This window comes from Nematolebias whitei, chromosome 11, assembly GCF_014905685.2.
Source record: "Nematolebias whitei isolate Nwh7 chromosome 11, NemWhi1, whole genome shotgun sequence".
NCBI classification, from domain to species: Eukaryota; Metazoa; Chordata; class Actinopteri; order Cyprinodontiformes; family Rivulidae; genus Nematolebias; species Nematolebias whitei.
The window spans coordinates 30564061-30582885 of NC_056508.1; the positions used below are offsets into that span (position 1 = coordinate 30564061).

An 18825-nucleotide genomic window follows, 5' to 3' on the forward strand; every position below is an offset into this window, starting at 1 on the left:
CTGCAACTTTTGACAAGGACTGCTTTTGTGGAGGTACTTGAATGTAGTTAATGACTTTAAAGTTTATTTTTCTATAACAGAAAGCTATATTTAAAAAATAAATTGATTTATAGCAGGTTTGATGCTTGAAATGGATTTAAAAATGTATTTTTAAAGTTGTTTTATTGCCTTTATTTTATTATATTGATGCATGGTTTTGAGAGGACACTACAGTTTGTTGTGGAATGGGTGTTCTTATTTTATCAAAGGATGTGTATGAATATGTTCACTAGCTGAAATAAATGGTAAAATATATGGTCACTTTGATTGAATAAACTGAGCTTCAACATCTCTGACAGTGTTATAATTTATTGTTACTGAAGTCCATATATTTAAATAAAATTGAGTCAAATCATAGTACACCCAGAGCACCAGTGTTGAGCAAAATTCAAAATGCCTTTTTTTTTTTTGGTCTGGAATAAAACTTTCTATTAACAGAGATGCACTATTTTATTGTCATGCACTTTCAAGGTGCAATAAAAATGTAACGTATTAGTCTTTTATGGTGTTTTGGAAGTGCAAATGGTTGGTTACTTGGTGTTTAGTAGAAACATGCTATTATGACAGGTTTTAGGAATTGATACCTAGAGGTTCAGGCTCCATTACTCTGTAATGTTTTTGTTTTAGAAAATTGCTTTGCAAGTGGAATTGCACTTTTTTGATAAGTGCAAAAAATAAACAAATATTTTAATTACCAAATCCCAGAGAGTTAAAGCAAACACACCTGACAAGGACAAAATATACATGGATAGGAAATGTAATTTGTATTTATAAGGATTTATAACCCTTGAAAGGATTTTTCTTTATTACTGTGGCGGAAACGGGCTTCCATGGCAACCAGCCAGTTAAATTAGACCACACTTAATTTTGCTTCATCCAGTTGGCCAATCAGAATGCGTGACAGTACAACGTCCGTTTCAGCCATGATGTGGTTTGAATGAGGAAGAAGCGGGAGATATTGTTCTTCAGCGTGTTTATTTGTTATTTAGGCACAGTAACGTTAAATATACGAGTTAGGCTGTGGCTCAAAATGAAAGCAAAACTTCCGACCGCGCTAGCAGCGACTTATCGCATTCCTGTTAGCATTTAAACACTCCTCAATCAATTAGCCGCGTAGCTAACGACGCTAGTTAGCGTGCTAGCTTGACGGTGCTAACGCCAAGCTAACTAGCGCACGTTTAGTCGTGTCGTTGGGGGAAGTTAAAAAAACTGAAATGGTATCTGTGAGGAGCGTGGGTCTTTAAAAACAGCCTTAGCTAACCTACCTCAGTTGAATGAACCGCTTTGGCTTCATTTGACTTGACAACATTGGACAGACCGAAAACGGCCATAGCATTTTGTCTTCAAATCGCACCAGCGGTGTCATTTTTTAAACTTTTGAGCCATGCTGAATAAAATCTACGGATGGATAGAAACGAGCTTTGCCAATCTCCGCAACGAGGAACCAGCTGCGGAGGACTCCGATGGATACCCTGCACCCAGAGAAGCTTTAGTGAGAAGGAAAAGACCCATTGAATGGTACAAATACGTTAGAAGAAGGCAGCGTGTTTTAAAGTGCATATTAAAATACACAATTTCATGTGATTTTTACTAAAATTACCGTTGTGTTCTCTTTAAGTTTGGAGGATGGGCATAACATCCATCAAGATGATTTAGCCATCAAGAAATCACGAATGGGTACTTGCATATTTACACACATACCGGTGCCGTGCGAGTTGTATCTTTCACCCAACACTCATGCCTGTTGGGTTTTTGTTTTTTCATTCACTAGGGGATCTTATTGATAGCGTCAAAACTGCGGCTGAAGGGGTTAAAAATCACAGTACCAGTGTAGCTACATGGATGAAGAAAAATGTAAGTCCAACGTTGAGAAATATCTTGCCTACCTCCTCAGATTCCCCTGCTGGAGAGCCACATCCGTCAACATCAGCAGCAGTCTGGACCGGGAGACCGGTAAGACTTGAATTTTGTACATTAATGCCATCAGAACTCAAATGACTTGGATTATTTTATTTATACTATTCTGACTTATTGATTGTTTGACAGATTAGTTTAGCCCATCACTTATGTTTTTAATATTTGTTGGAACAACTTTCCTTCCACCTTAGGACATCAACTGGATAAAACTATCTAAAATGTTTTATTTCCAACACCATTACCAGTACTTTGATGTATTCTTGTGCTTTCTCTACTAAGGTGTAATGGTTTGCCTTATCTAGTGATCACTAATGTTCAACTTGTTGCATGTACTTCAACATCTGTTGATATGGATTTTAGTTAATTTGCACTTCATTGCTTGTTTTGTGCGTGTTTGGTTTAAGATTGTTGACAGAAATTCATTGGATGAAACGTTTGCTGCTCCCGCAACAACTTTGGAGTGGAAAACATCCAAATCAGGTAAATCTGTAGTGGCACTGTTAGTTGCAGTATATAATGTGACTTGTAGCAAATTTGATAGAGAAATAGATTTAAAACTTAACTTGAAGGTAAATAAATAAATGTTAGATTAGATGTTTGTATGTTTTTGACATCTAGGATTGACAAGTGCAATAAACAATATGCTAAAGGTATTAGTGAAGCACAAATATAAACAATAGTATTTTTTAATTGAATGCTATCACATATATTTAATTAACTTTTATTTTATTAAGATTTTGAGATTATTCTATGAGACCATTGTTTGATGCATACTATGAATTGAGCTTTTATAGGAAAATATAATTTTAAATGCTGAATTGTAATGTACAAGGTCACTATTGACCTGATGTGGATATTTGTGGGTTAGGGTTTTTGAACTTATGGAGGAAAACTAAACATTTCCCCTTTTCCCTCCAAAACTTTAGAGTCGTTACGCAATGAGAAGTCCAATATGGGATCAAAAGTTTGTAGGCGACAAGTTTGTATGAGCACTACACATCGTGAGGTGCCGAAAACAAATGGACACTCGTCCAACATACCCCCTTTCAACCCCAAAGTCCAACCCTCCCCACGTTTAGGCAGGCCCTTTAACCTTCGACCGCATGGAACTTCAAGGTATTGTTTTGCATTTTAGTTGTTACTTTTTGTAAAAAAGCAAAAAAAAAAAAAAAAAAGCAAAGGCTTTTTGTCAGTTTGTTTTTTTAATTGTTCACATTTTATGTTGGTAGTTTGTTTGGTGGAGTCGGAGCAACAAACAGCTTCTGCACCAACATGTATGAGAGAACCTTTCCCATCAAAGTAATGCAGAGTCCGACACACGGTGCCATGTCCAGCCGCTTACACAATAACAGGCCCCACTGCACAGCACAAGAGGTAAGAGCTCAGGAAACCAGGCACAGTGTCATCCTCTCTGTCATTACCAAATGGATCAAATGAATCAATGTTCTGCTGTTTGGTTATCAGTCTGTTCGTGAAGAGGAAAAGGAAATCTACAGGCAACTTCTAACTATGGTTTCTGGGGGTCAGTCATCTTTCCATCACAATGGAGGCTCGCACACCATTGTGAGGTCACACAGAGATTTGTAAGTATGCATCAAACACAACATACTGGAATGTTAAATTATAACAGGGCATAATCTAAGGGTTGCAGAGTTAAATAACAGCTTTAAGGTAAAGGTGGGACTGCATCAAAGATCGGCTTTGAGCCCCTTCTTGTTTGCTGTGGTGATGGACCACCTAACAGATGAGGTCAAGTAAGGAATCCCCGTGGACTGTGATGTTTGCATTTGACACTGATCTGTGGTGAGAAAAGGGAACACGTGGAAGAGAACTTGGAGAGATGGCTGATTTGTGACAAAAGGGTGTTTGCAAAGGTCATAGAAAGGGTTTAGAAGACAGTGTGAGACCATTGATGTTGTATGGTTTGGAGGCATAGGCTTGACAAAAAGACAGGAGACCCAAATAGAAGTGGCAGAGATGAAGATATTGAGGTTCTTCTTAGGAATGACAAGGATGGATAAGATTAGGAATGCGGTCATCAGAGGTACAGCATAAAGTTAGAGAGACCAGACTGAGATGGTTTGGACATGTCCAGAGGAGGGACAGTGGGTATACTGGTAGAAGGATGTTAGAAATGCAGTTTCCAGGAAAATACAAAGAGAAGGGCCACAGAGGAGTTAAATGGACACAGTTGGAGAGGACATGGAGGTAGTTGGAGTGGCAAAGGACAGAAGACAGTGAGACTGAGGAGGAGGATGACTTGCTGTGGCAACCCCTGAAGAGAGAGCAGCTGAAAGAAGAACAACCTGAGTCATTCACATCACATACTAGTTTGTAAAAGGAATAAGCAAGTGGAAAAACAGCTGAATCCTTCTTTCTGTTAGTCTTTTTACTGAACTGTGTCATGGTTAAGTCTGTTGTTTCATCATCCTCTCCCTCACTGTCCCATCAGCACCAGCTTCCTCACCAGCCACAGACGATTACAGGTCTCCTCCCCAGCTGGGTCAGCTGCAGGAGGAACTTCAGAGGGACCCAGTAGCCCCCTGAGTCCCAGATGTGTATCTAGTCAGTCCTCCAGTAACCTTCCCAGCCCAGTGGGAACCTCCAGCAAACCAGAAACCCAAATGTGGTCTCAAGATGCAGACTTTGGCTCCAGTAGAGCAGCTCCTTCCCCATCAGTTCTGCAAGATAGCACTTCTCAGGACACACAGTCATCAGGTACTTGCATGAACACTAATGGGGATATCAGAACATGAAATAAAATTTTGTTATGAAACTTGACAAATTTCTTGAAATTTATATTTTTGGGTTGTTAATACTATACATTTTTTGTAGCTCATGATGGTGACTCTGTAATTATTGTAAATGATCAAAAAGGCAACCAGCAAGACGGCTCAAAGTAAGTGTCTTTTGGCAATATCCTGATGCATGCTCAATAATTGAGGTGGAAAAATCTAAAAAAGTTAAGTCAGGTCCTCTGGACAGGTTCTAAAAACAAAAATTTGTAGAAATGCTACATCTTTTATCCGAAAGACTTCTTCAGTCTGAGGAGCTGCACCAAGCTCAGTTTTATTTGTAAATAGCCCCTTCTTATAGTGGATCAGCCAGTTTGTTGTTGACATTCAGTTTCTGATGGAGGACATTTGCAAACTGAGGTGTACTGCAAACCCACCCACACAGACCAGTATTTGCAAATTGACTCCCATCACCCTCTGGAGCACAAGTTAGAAGTCATCAGGACTCTGTACCACAGAGCAGACAGCGTCCCCACTAAATCAGGAGCCAGGCAGAAGGAGTAATCCCGCACAAGACAGGTTCTAGAGCACATATGTCAAACTCAAGGCCCGGGATCAAAATGTGGCCCTTCTTGACATCTTATCTGGCCCCCTAGATGATAAGTTAAACATAAAATACATTTTTCACTTGAATGTTTTTTTCTAATCTTTGATTATGATGACAAAATCCCTCAGGGACGTGTGCTGAGCACTCTCCTGTTCACTCTGCTCACGTTTGATTGTGCACCTACCCATTCAGGCTGTCACATTGTAAAGTTTGCAGATGACACAGCGGTGGTGGGATGCATCACAAACAACGATGAATCCAGCTACAGACAGGAAGGGGAACACCTGGAGAGCTGGTACAAAGAGAATAACCTTCACATCAATGTGAAAAAGACAAAGGAGATGATCGTGGACTTCAGAAAGAAAAAACACGCTTACCACGCCCCCCGAATATAAGAGGATCTGCAATGGAAGTGGTCTCTAGCTACAAGTACTTGGGTGTACACCTTAATGACAACCTCAGCTGGGGCAACAACACCACCAGCCTGATCAAGAAAGCTCATCAGAGACTACTTCCTCAGACGGCTGAGGCGAGTTGGTCTGGGAAGCTCAGTCCTCACCTCCTTCTACAGGTGTGCAGTGGAGAGCATCCTGTGCTCCAACATCAACATGTGGCATGGAGGCTGCACAGCTGCAGAAAGAAAAGCTTTGCAGAGAGTGGTGAAGGCTGCACAGAAGTCTGTTGGAGTCAGCCTCCCCACCATCACAAATATCTACACCTCCAGATGCAGGAAGAGAGCCACCTGCATCATGAAGGACCCCACTCACCACAGCACACACATTTTTTGCCCCCGCTCCCCAGGAAAGTGGTTAAGGAGCATTAAGTGCAGAACCAGTAGACTGAGGAACAGCTTCTACCCTGAGGCTGTTAGACTCATGAATCTCTAACCAGGATCATCACTGTGAAAAATCACATCATGTTGCTGCTGATCTGTTTGATGTTGCTGCTGATCTGTTTGATGTTGCTGTGTTCATGTGTGCTCATCTGCTCACACAGACTCATGTTCATGCTGCTGTTCGGCATATTGTTTTTATTGTTTTATGCTATTTGGGCCTAGTGTATTTTTATTTTATGTTTTTCTTAGTTCATATCTTAGATCATATTACTGTTTTTCTTTTCCATTTTATTGTTGGATGTAACTGGGACCCTGTGTACATAATTTCGTTCACACCACATGTACCACGTAGTGTGAACGACAATAAAGGATATCTGAATCTGAATCAAAAGTGCAACAGAGAACATCAAATGAGACCAATCAATCTCTTTTTGAGGAACCTGCAACCAAGAATAGATGTTGGGTATTTGACTTGAGTTAATGTAGATTCTTAAACCGGCCCTTAGTTTGAAAAATATTTTAATTTTGAACCCCTTTTGTAAGTGAGTTTGACACTCCTGCTCTAGAGCAATGTGGAAATCCTAACTGGGCCTTTGTGAAAGCAGATAAGAAACCCAAACAGGAACCCATACCAGTGGCCACTGGCCAAAAGGATGGCCCAGCACAAAAGAGCAACATCATCAGGCCAAGACTCTGCAGTCTACACTCCTCTCCAGGCCAGCAGTCACTCTTTCAAGGGTGAAGATGTTCACATCCTTTATAGAGAGGAACGATGTTTGAGAGAGAGGAAGCAATCTTTATGAAAAGAAACCGCCCATCATTAAATGGGTGGAGGCCTCCGTGTTCAACTGTCCCCCTCTTACAATGCTGTTATTGCTAGTACCTCTCAGCCCTCTGTAAATAGCAAGCGGCCATCAGGGCACTAATGATCTTTTGTTAGGCTAATGGTGCTCCTTGATCATGTGAACAGCTAGTTTTGAATGCCAACAATAAACTGGTTGATCCACTATGACAGGGTGCTATTTATAAGACTGAGCTTGGTGCAGCTCCTCAGACCGAAGAAGTCTTTCGGATGTAAGACGAAATGTTTCTACAATTTTTTGTTTTTTTGAACCCGTCCAGAGGACCTGAGTTCACTTTTTTTTTAGATGTCTTTGGTCAAGATTGCTGTTTTGTGTGAATCTGTTTTAATTCTAGTTTATCTTTTTATAAATTATTACGTGTTATTTGATGTGAACCTCTAAACATTTTGTGGCACATGCTTTTCTGTATTACTGTAGTTGTGAGAACGAATTAATGGCAGCTTGGGTATCTTTCTAAATTTTTATTTTTTACAGTGTGTCATGTTTCCAAGCAGAATTATGGATCAAAGAATTGTAAGTTCACTACAAAACTTCTAGTAATACATTATATATGTATTTCCACTGATATAACATTTGAGCAGGACTAAAATGAACAGATTTTTATTTTACCATTATTATTGTCTAGGACTAGCATGTATGATTCTCGGGCAAGAGAAAGACGGAGACAAATAGATGAACAGGAAGCACTAGCTGCCCTGCTGCTTAAACAGGTTAGTGCTCAATACAGAAGTCCTTAAGCTCCAACGTTTTTCACAATTACAATTTTTCTTTTATGTTTTAAATATTCTGTAATTTCTGGTCCACAGCGCTTGTCTGATGAGGGACATCGAAGCCCAGATGTGGTGGTCCATGTCCGAGTTCCGTTGGAGAAAGAGGTTCCTTTGACTCCTCTTGTGATAGAGAAACAAAAGTCTTTAGAGGAAAAACCAGAGTTTCCTGAACTCACAGAGGTGGGATTACTATGTTTTGCTGCCCCATCTTGCCCAAAGTGGTTCAAGTCCTGGTTCCGTGTGTTCAGATTGAATGTAGATGAGAATCAGGGCAAAATTTTCATAAGGTAGGCAAGTTAACCACTACTTGGAAGAAAAATGATTTAAAAATAGATTTCTGACATCTGTCAACTTCTAATGTAATATACCAGTAGGTTTTTTCTACTGGGTATAACACTGTCTTGGAACACATGTTTCGTGTGAAACATGTTACAAAGGGCTATTGAGCATGTTCCAATACAAACAAACAAAAATCCAAAAATGATTAGATGTAAAAAGTCATTACAATGCAAAAAATAAATTGGGGGTATGATTTAAAATATTGTGAATTCAGTTTTGAATGTATTCTCGATAACTTGACCATCCCATGAGCTGATGTCAGTAATTTTATTTTTTACCCTTTGGTAAATTGTTTCGACCTCTGACTGACTACTCGGAATTGCTGCATATGACCAGACTTTAAAAAATGTCTTTAATGTAATGTCTTTTCATTGTTCCTCTTAAATTAGACATACAAGAAGCTATACCAGGTCTGTTTGATTTTGAACATGGTGGGCACAGTGGCTCAGTTGGTATAGCTGTTGCCTCTCGGTGAGAAGGTCGCCAGATTGAATCCTGGTGGGGGGGCCTTTGCATATGAAGTTTGCATGTTCTCTCAGTGCATGCATGGGTTTTCTCTGGGTACTCTGGTTTCCTCCCACAGATCAAAAACATGCATGTTAGGCTGATTGGTAACTCTAAATTGTCCCTAGGTGAGAGTGAGAGAGTGAATGGTGGTTTGTCTCATTTGTGTCCCTGTGATGGACTTGGGACCTGTCCATTGTGTCTCCCGCCTCTCGCACAGTGACTGCTTGAGATGGGCACCAGTGACCCAAAAAGAATGAAATAGTGTTAAATTGGATGGATGGATGGATTTTAACTTGTCTGCTTTGTCTCCGACATCATCTCAGCCCCTGAAGAAAGTGTTTAAACATTTCTACAACTTTAGCACTGATCTTTAGGAGGGATAAGTTATTGTGTTTATGGTTGAAACAAAACAAACTGGTGCTAAGCACTGGCTCTTGTTGGGTAAAAAAATATCCTTTCATTATCTACTTGCTTAAAAAGAGCCGCACACGAAGACGGGAAAATATTTTTTTAACCCGGTTGCCCGTTGAAGCAGATGGCTGCTTGTCCTGAGCCTGGTTCTGCTGGCGGTTGCTTCCTCATGAGGGAGTTTTTCCTTTCCACTGTTGCCTCGGCGCTTGCTTAGGATGGGAGACTGCGATGAAGTGAAAACTCAAAGCAAGCTGTTGGCTCCTTAAATAAGTAACATTATTAACTGACTTTATATGTATGTAAATGTTTCTGTACAGTGCCCTGAGATGACTTCTCTTGTGACTTGGCGCTAAATAAACAAACTGAATTGAACTGAATTGCAAGGGCAGACTTTCACGCTGGCTTACACAGATGTTTTATTGAAGCCCCGGTCGTGAGGATCTGCACCGGACAGTTACAGGAAGTGTTTTTATAATGCAACAATTTTCAGTCAGGTCATCTGGACAGCCTTTTTTTTTTTTTTTTTTTGCTGAAACGTTTCACCTTCCATCCAGAAGGCTTCATCAGTCAAGGAAACACACAACACAAAACTGATTCTTCCCCCAAACAGCTTACTCCAAAGTGGAACAAACCAGTTATGTTGGTGCTAAGATGGTGTCTTTGGCATGCCCCCTCCTCTGTTGCTGGCCCTCTTCCTCGTTGACAGTCATGGCAAACTGGTTCAAAACCAAAAAGTCCTGACTGAAAATTGATGGATTGTATACCTGGATTATTGAGCATGGACTTTTTTGTTTTTTTGTTTTTATAATGCTTATCATCCCTCACAGACAAGTCACTGATGACCTCGACCTCACAGCTGTATCAAATCAGCTCCTCTGAGACACACATGGCTCAACATTAATTTAATATTAGTAGTGAAAAGCATCCACAAACCTTTACCTAAATTCCCCTGACGGCTCTGAACCAGCACTGGAACTGCTTTAGTAGTGAAAAACTAGCCTTATATACTTTCATTGTTTATTATGATTATGTGTATTTAGATGAACTGCACTGAATTGTATAGATTAGGCACTAAAAAAAGTGTGTATGTATATATATATATATATATATATATATATATATATATATAAGAAAAACTGTTTAAAAGTGAAGCACACCTCAATTGTGCTTTGCTTTAAATAAGTGTTTTTCCCACTAATGCAAATGATCAGATTTTTCTATTATTAAATAGAAATAATAAATATTTGCACATTTTCTGTTTAGGAAATGGACGCTGAGGTGAACATGGCACTGATGAAAGGGGGAAGTCCTCATGAAGTATTAAGTGAAGGTTTTGGTCTCAGCCTTACAAGAAAAGATCTGCAAACGCTCAGCAGCCTCAACTGGCTCAATGATGAGGTGAGGACATTTCCAGTCTGAACTTTAATGTTGGTTTAAGTCTTTGTGTGGGAATTTCCAGGAATAACTTCACAATAGTTTGTTTGTGCACTCTTAAAATAAAAAGTCAAATTTTTAACAGTTCTAAAATTATGCTTCATGGCAATTTAAACTGTCCCTTTTAAATTTCACAGGTGATCAACTTCTACATGAACCTTTTGGTTGAACGCAGCAAGGATCCCAGCCGGCCTTCGGTCAATACATTCAACACTTTTTTCTACCCGAAGCTGCGCAGCAGCGGCTACTCTGCTGTTCGCCGCTGGACCAAAAAGATGGACATCTTTGCTAAAGACCTGTTGTTAGTTCCTGTTCACTTAGGCATGCACTGGTGCCTCTCTGTAAGTCTAAATGGCTGTAATTTTAACGATGAAAGTTACTTTGGATATTTATGTTTTATTATTCTTTACTCCTTTTATAGGTGGTAGATTTCCGCAAAAAGTCCGTCATGTACTTTGATTCTATGGGAGGAAGAAATGATGAAGCATGCCAAGTGTTGTTGTAAGTTTTTGTCACATAAGTTTGTTTTAATAGTGGGAAATGTATTTTCAGAGCAACTTAATAGAGATGATGGTCTTGATAGAGACTTAAGAAATAAATTGTTTTGGCTTCTTCAGTGACTACCTGCAACAGGAAAGTAAGGACAAAAAAGGCAAAGAACTGGATACCTCAGGCTGGACTCTGCACAGCAAAAAGCCAAGTGTAAGTTTGACACAAACAGGAGCCACAATATTCAGTTTATTGCATCACATTTTGTTTCAATTCTAAATTTTGAGCAGATTGGCCAGCAGGGGATGCTGGATGCAGCCTTTTTGCCCCTACTGGGATGCTGGAGTGTTTAGTGTTGCTTTTAAATATTTTTCAAATAAAACATTTCAGGAGACAGGACAGAAAGGCCACTGAGTAAAGCTGAGGGATCCATAGAAGATGCATCATACTGTTGTTTAAAATCTAGTGGAATATTAAGATTCATCTCAACAAGCTGACTGCATTTCTTTAGAAAATGTCACATTGCATATAAAACTTTAAATGTTTTTAAGAGTTGGTAAAGTTGTTTGGCTTTAATCGATATAATCAAGACCTAACTTGCACATTTAAATATGTTAAACCCTATATCAAGTCACACATTTTGACCTGAAAGAGAAGGGGACCCATGGATCAGGGGTGTTCTGAGAGTTCTGTACTTTTGTATTTACAGAACCAGCGTGCATATTGACAGAAGTGGAATGCAGCCCTTGTTAATACACATGTACTTTCTACTCAAGTCAAAATGTCTACCATGAGACATGTCTGTTGTAGACTTGATTTAACATTTGATTTCCTTCTTGTAGGAAATCCCACAACAGATGAATGGCAGTGACTGTGGAATGTTCACATGCAAATATGCAGATTACATTACCAAAGACAAACAAATCACCTTCACACAGGTAATCCAACACCAAATGTAAAGATTGATCTTGTACATTTTAATCACAGTTGTCTAGAAATGGAGGACTTCTGCTTTAATCAACAGAAGCACATGCCCTACTTCAGGAGGAGGATGGTTTGGGAGATTGTGAACCACAAATTGTTGTGATGTCCTGTCTGTGGCCAAGACTTTTTATAGTCAGTCACCCTGCAGCTCCTAACAAAGACTGAGCTCCCATCCTCAGGAGGATCCACTGACAGCAGTCCTTTTTCTGGGACAGACTCGCACACCAGCTCCCCAGACCAGTTGTTTCTGTTCTCAAGGGTCACTAAAGTGCTCTACGGGATGGTGCTGGAGCACAAATCACTGCCTCAGTCCCCTGTTTCAGATTTTTTTGTTTTGTTTTGTTTGATGCACCAGTAGGAGCATCAATATAGCAGCTAAAACGCAGCATTTTGTTTTTGCCAGAACAGGTTTTGGATCACAGTTGCACCAAAATCATACTCTGATGTGTTACATTTGCTTTTTTTTTTTTCTCAGTTTTCACCATTTTATTTCATATCAAAAGAAATGGTACATAGATGCTCTTGGTATGGTGCAAAGTGGGATTACTACAGCTGTCATTTTACATTCATCTAGACTAAAATCTGTTTTTCTATTAAAGAAAGACATTTATTTATCTTATTTTTTTAAATGCAAAAGGGCTACTATGATTAGTTACTCAATATGAGTGTTCAGATCGTTTTCTTTTGACAACACCTGCTGCAGAAATACTGTTCAGTGTGAACAAGTTCCACATCAGCTGCATTTAAATGTGGCTTTCCTTCATAGTATGATTCATAACAAAAGTGAAGTCTTATTCTGATGTAACTGATCAGTTACAATTTAAAACAGCAGGGTAAAGTTTTGCCATTCATTATTCTTGATAAGATTGTAAATTAAAATCTATTTTATGTATTTGTCTTTTTGTTCAACAGCAATTTTTGTGGCATATTCAGTATATTTACAATTTTGTACATACTTTAAACATATACAGTCTATAGTGTAATAAACTTTTTTTTTGTATTTGCTAGTACTTCTAGACTGGTTTTGTTTGTGTAATGTGTCCAAATCAGCTGGATCTGAAGCACCAGATAAAAAATAAAAAAAACATGCTTGGTTTATTTCAACTTATAACCAGCAAGTCCATTTTTATGTAATGAAATAACACAAGGTACAGTGGAAAAACGTTTATTTAAAAAAGGGGGTAAGCTGCAAAGATTTTTAATGTCCTCATCTGAGGAACAATCTCCTGCATCGTACAAGCATTACTGAGGAGACACTGATGCAGGAAACAAAACTTCACATGCACTGAAACATGGTTTGCAACTTGACTTTCCATATGAAATATTGAATTGACTTGAGCTCACAGTAATTCAAAATCAGCAGCAGTATTTGTCCCAGGCCAACATTCAACGTTTTGCACTGAAAAATGTCATTACGGTTTAATGTTTAGACATGACTTATTTATTTGTAGTGCGTAAAATCACTTCCAGTCAGATGACGATGCACGAAAATGGATTTTTGGTCGATACCAACACCAATGTTTCTTTTTTCCTTCTAGACCTTACAGAGAGACTACATAGCTTTCTCTTCTGTGGAATTAAAATACATTTTTATTATTTTTTTATTTTTATACCTTTATTTTACCAGGAAGAAATCCATTAAGATCAATCTTTTACAAGGATGTTCTGGACATATCTTCTGCATGGTCTTTGTCAATTTGGCCTGCTACCAAATGCATTGCCAAAAAGGGGCTGAAAATTATGTAACACTATATAAATATATAATCTATATGAAAAAAATGCCTTTTATATGGGTGAGTTATTTTGATACTGTATTTTGGCCCATGTCTGATGTTTAACTTTATCGCTAATATTGGCTGATGCTGATGCCTTGCCAATAATATCATGCATCCCAATTAAAAACATTTATAAATATAAAAGCCATAGATGTAAAGCCACATGTCGTGATCCATTTTTCCATTGGATGTTTTTTGGAGGGTATAGTATTGCATTTCTATGAACAAGACATTTATTGCATAGATCATCAGACCTTGGGCATAGTTTCTGAACATTGGACGGATGTGGACACAGAACCAGCTGTGAGCAGTCAAATGAGACCGACCGACTATTTGGAACTGAGTCTACGTTGTTCTGGTAACGAGGTAATCTGAGGTTTTGAGCGCTTTTTTTTTTTAAACTCCCAACTGTATGGGGTTCAACCTTAACTGTAGAAGCAAACATATCCAGAATCTGGAATCATGTTTCTAAAGTGCCAACATTTGTGACACAGGTGGTACAAAAAACATTAAAGCTTTTTTTTTTTTTTTTTTACAGTAAAAAAAAAAAAGAAAGAAAATGATGCAAACATAAAAATCATCACTAGTTGACAGAAGACATGATCTCTCTCTCTTTGCAGGAAACAAGACTATCAAAAATAAAAACAAAATTTATCTGAAAACAAACTCAAATTTATGTAAAAAAAATTAAAAATCTTTAAATAACAAATGTCCAAAACAACAAAGATTACAACCCGCAGAGAAAAGAAAAAGAAGCAGACATACAGCAACGGCCAGTATTACTTACTGGCCACAATAATCCACCTCTATAGTGTATTCTGGAGATATAACTGGACCGAGCGATGCTTCTTTATACCTTCATAACATTACTTTAATCAGGACTAAAAAATGTATTTTTGGGGGGTTCAGTAGAAATTCAGCTTCCCCTCATGAGAAAAACAGACCAACTAATCAAGCTGCCTTTTGACGTGATGTTACATTATGAATATTAGAAAATCCTGAATGTGTTTTCTTTATATACAGACAGTTGGGAGTATTTTCATCCCTGTTAAGAAGCGTTGGGATGAATTGTGTGGAGCAGCTCAACATCATTTAATCTCTGATAAAACAATGGCTTGCAAAAGTTAAGTTCTTCACATTTATATTATGATGTGCGAATAATGGACCAATCACCATGAAAATAATGTTTAAAGCTCTCAATATTTCAAAGACACTTTGGGTGTTATTTTAAATTGTATACTTTTAAAAAGAAAGGGTAAACGTTGGGGAATCCCAAAGAAAATGTTTTTCTTTTGCTTGTAAAGGCCATGACTTGTTAACCCTAGTTAACACTTTCTTTTCGGGTCACAGGGGTCACTGGTGCTCATATCCAGCAGTCACTGCGAGAGACAGGGGACACCCTGGACAGGTCTCCTGTCCATCACAGGGACACATAGAGATAAACAACCATTCAAACTTTCACTTACACCTAGGGACAATTTAGAGCTGCCGAAGTGAGGAGTTTCAAGAGGATTAATCCTCACAAAGCAACCGGCCCAGACAACTTCCCTGAGAAGGTGCTGAAAGACTGTGCCAATCAGCTCTGCGAGGTGCTGGCCGACATCTTTAACTCCTCACTGACTGGCAATAGTTCCCAGCTGCCTGAAGACTGCCACCATCATCCCAGTCCCAAAGAGCTCTACAGTGACTGACCTGAATGACTACCGGCCAGTAGCCCTCACCCCATTAGTCGTAAATGCTTTGAAAAACTGGTCATGACCCACATCAAAACAAGCATCAACATCAACGAGGACCCTCACCAGTACGCACACCACAAGAATCGATCAACAGAAGACGCCATCTCTTCTGGTCCACACTGCTCTCACCCACCTGGAGCAGAAATGCTCTTTGTGGACTTCACATCTGCCTTCAATACCATGATTGCGGTGGAAGCAGTCTCAAGCTACCAGTTGGGTGTGCACCTGAATGACAACCTCAGCTGGAGCAACATAACTACCAGCCTGATCAAGAAAGCTCATCAGAGACTCTACTTCCTCAGGCGGCTGAGACGAGCTGGTCTGGGAAGCTCAGTCCTCCCCTCCTTCTACAGGTGTGCAGTGGAGAGCATCCTGTGCTCCAACATCAACATGTGGCATGGAGGCTGCACAGCTGCAGAAAGAAAAGCTTTGCAGAGAGTGATGAAGGCTGCACAGAAGTCTGTTGGAGTCAGCCTCCCCACCATCACAGACATCTACACCTCCACCTGCATCATGAAGGACCCCACTCACCCAGCACACACTTTTTGCACCGCTCCCCTCAGGAAGGAAGTTAAGGAGCATTAAGGGTAGAACCATTAGACTTAGGAACAGCTTCTACCCTGAGGCTGTTAGACTCATGAATCTCTAACCAGAATAATCACTGTGAAAAATCACATCATGTTGCTGCTGATCTGTTTCATGTCGCTGTGTTCATGCATGCTCATCTGCTCACACAGACTCATGTTCGTGTTGCTGTTCGGGGTATTGTTTTTATGCTATTAGTGCTTAGTGTATATTTAGTTTAAAATTTTTCTTCGTTCATATCTTAGATCTTATTACTGTTACTGATTACAGGGCCCTTTCTGGGTGGAGTTTGCATGTTCTCTCTGTGCATGCGTGGGTTTTCTCTGGGTACTCCAGTTTCCTCCCACAGACCAAAAACATGCATGTTAGGCTGATTGGTAGCTCTAAATTGTCCCTAGGTGTGAGTGAGAGAGTGAATGGTTGTTTGTCTCGTTTGTCTCTATGTGTCCCTGTGATGGACTTGCGACCCGTCCAGGGTGTACCCCGCCCCTCGCACAGTGATTGCTGGACATGGGCACCGGCGACCCCCGTGACCCAAAATGGAATAAGCGGGTAAAGATAATGGATGGATGGATGGATGGATATTAGAACAAAAAAGAACTCAAGAATTTCACATTATCATAATTTTTCTAAAATAAAGCTTAAAGTTGCTTAAAATATTAAAGAACGGTGTTATCTTTAGGTTTCTAATTTTCGGAAACATGGTTGTCTTTTACTCACAGTTACACACAAATCAATTTCAACTAATCTTTTGCAAGCCACTGTTACTGGAATGCTTTAAATCTGTTCATTTATTCATATAAATATTTCATGTAAAAGTCCTTACTGGTAAATCTGATTGTCCGAAGCTTTGTTGAGACTATTTTAACTATAAATTACTTGAGAGTCAAGTGCACAAATGAAGTCCAACCGCCCCAGGCGAGGTTTTATACCTGATAAACCGACAAGTCTAATCTGGCTAGAGGAAAGTTTTGAAGTACTTCAGTCACAAATTTGCACCGAGCAATAAAATTAGGACACAAGATGATAGAAACACACTAACATAAAAAAGTACAACAAAAAAAAGTAGAAAACATCAGATAAAAAAGGACATCAGTATATTTTACAAAATGGTCAAAAGAAAAGAACAAAAAAATCAGGACATGGCATTCTTTTTTTCCTGGTGTCCTTCTGGATCCACTGGAGATGGAGTTAGAAAAGTACAGAAATGATGCTGAAAAATCTTTCACGTGTAGTGTGTGTGTGTGTGTGTGTGTGTGTGTGTGTGTGTGTGTGTGTGTGTGTGTGTGTGTGTGTGTGTGTGTGTGTGTGTGGGTGTGTGTGAGAGTGTGTGTCCTTGGTAGTTCTTTGTCTCGCTTCCCTACTGTCCTCCAGCTTATCTTGCTTGGAGTAAAAAGAGCTTGCTTTAAAACATGAGTTTATAGAAAATATCCTTGTTTTCATCTCCTGTTTATGTGGAGCAGTTCATGTCTTTTGCACCCCCCCACCCCCAAACCAGGTGTCTGTTGCGTTACGTGCAGAGTCAACACTTATGAACCGTCGCACCAGGCTCCGGAGGAAGATCTGACCCCAAAGACAAACAGAGCTGTAATAAACAGGCATGTTGCAGGAATAACATGCACACACAGAAAGCAACCAACCTCTTCACTTGTTATGCTGGTAGGAGTAGGTTGTGTGATCTGTGGATGTCTCTATGGCAACGGGTTGTTGGACAGCACTTTCCTTAGAGAAACAGTCTAGATTAATTTTATGAGTGATTGTTTGTCCCCTTTTTTTTTTCGTGTTAAACTTGGAGGAAACAGAGCTTACCTCAACTGAGATGTTGGCGGGAGGCACTTGGGGGTACGGGGGCATGTAGGTCCCCTGCATGGATGTGTTTGCAGGCATGTACTGAAAGAGAAATATAAATAATGAGCTCATCTAAATTAGAATTATTAAACTAGAGAAATTGCATTTCCTGCAAAAATGCAGTGTGAATGCTTACTGCAGAAGAATTTGTTGAAAAACAGCTGAAATTAGCTAAAACAACATTCTGAAATATAGATGAAAGGGAAGAACAAGCCTAAATTAGCAGAAGAAAGCAGAAAGAACACATATTTGCTGAATTAGGTTTGGATAAGCAGAAATGCGCACAGAAATTAGGAAATTTGCTAAAAAGAAAAGGCAGAAATAAGCTAAAAATAGATGAAAAGGCAAAAAGAAGCTTAACATATCAGAAGGAAGTGGAAAGAACTGAAATGAGCTATATAAAAAAGTAATTAGCAGAAAAAGCTAAAATTAGCATCAAAAGAGCTAAATAGTAGCCAAAAGAGCAGAAAAAGCTGAAGCTTGCAGAGAAAAACTGAAACAGAATAACAAGCTGAAATTAGCATAAAGACGTTAATTACCGGTAAACTGAACGTAGCAGAAATTAACGTGAAAAACTTAAATTGTTACTTAAACTAGCAGAAGAACGCAGAAAGAACACATATTTGCTGAATTAGGTTTGGATAAGCAGAAATGAGCACAGAAATTAGGAAATTAGCTAAAAATAGCTGAAAAGACCAAAAGAAACTTAAACTACCAGAAGGAAGTGGAAAGAACGGAAATGAGCTAAAAAAAAAAAAAAAAAGTGGAATTATCAGAAAAAAAAATGAAGCTAGCAGAAAAAAATTGAAATAGAAGCTTAAATTAGCAGCAAAACGCAGAAAGAACACATTTGCCCAATTATGCTGAACAAATGAGAAACTAGCACAAAAACTGGAAATTATCTGAAAATGTTTAAATTAGCAAAAAAAAAAAAAAAAAAACAGCTGAAAA

The 18825-nt window shown here is 39.1% G+C and overlaps 2 protein-coding genes across 4 annotated transcripts in view; one reads left to right on the forward strand and one right to left on the reverse strand.

Annotated features, from left to right (window-relative positions):
• Positions 1-1085: 1085 nt before the first annotated feature.
• senp1 (SUMO specific peptidase 1) lies at positions 1086-12412 on the forward strand. Its single transcript, XM_037684152.1, has 18 exons — positions 1086-1557; positions 1658-1716; positions 1811-1992; positions 2361-2436; positions 2883-3072; positions 3186-3330; positions 3421-3539; positions 4409-4674; positions 4792-4855; positions 7471-7509; positions 7622-7706; positions 7803-7946; positions 10287-10421; positions 10595-10798; positions 10879-10958; positions 11075-11159; positions 11789-11884; positions 11971-12412. Exons 1-18 carry the CDS (start codon positions 1424-1426, stop codon positions 12031-12033), a joined length of 2166 nt encoding a protein of 721 aa, XP_037540080.1. The 5' UTR covers positions 1086-1423; the 3' UTR covers positions 12034-12412.
• A 4884-nt stretch (positions 12413-17296) lies between these two features.
• The window catches only part of LOC119416953 (RNA-binding motif, single-stranded-interacting protein 2), a 22415-nt gene continuing 20886 nt past the window's right edge, over positions 17297-18825 (reverse strand). Inside the window, exons 12-14 of one of the 3 annotated variants that reach the window (XM_037684155.1) lie at positions 17836-17916; positions 17667-17743; positions 17297-17589 (exon numbers count right to left, since the gene is read on the reverse strand). In XM_037684155.1, the coding sequence (XP_037540083.1) occupies positions 17678-17743; positions 17836-17916 (147 nt within the window). In that variant the 3' untranslated portion in view covers positions 17297-17589; positions 17667-17677. Of the gene's footprint in view, positions 17590-17666; positions 17917-18825 lie in introns of all 3 variants that reach the window. The other 2 variants (XM_037684154.1, XM_037684153.1) reach the window with 2 other exon arrangements.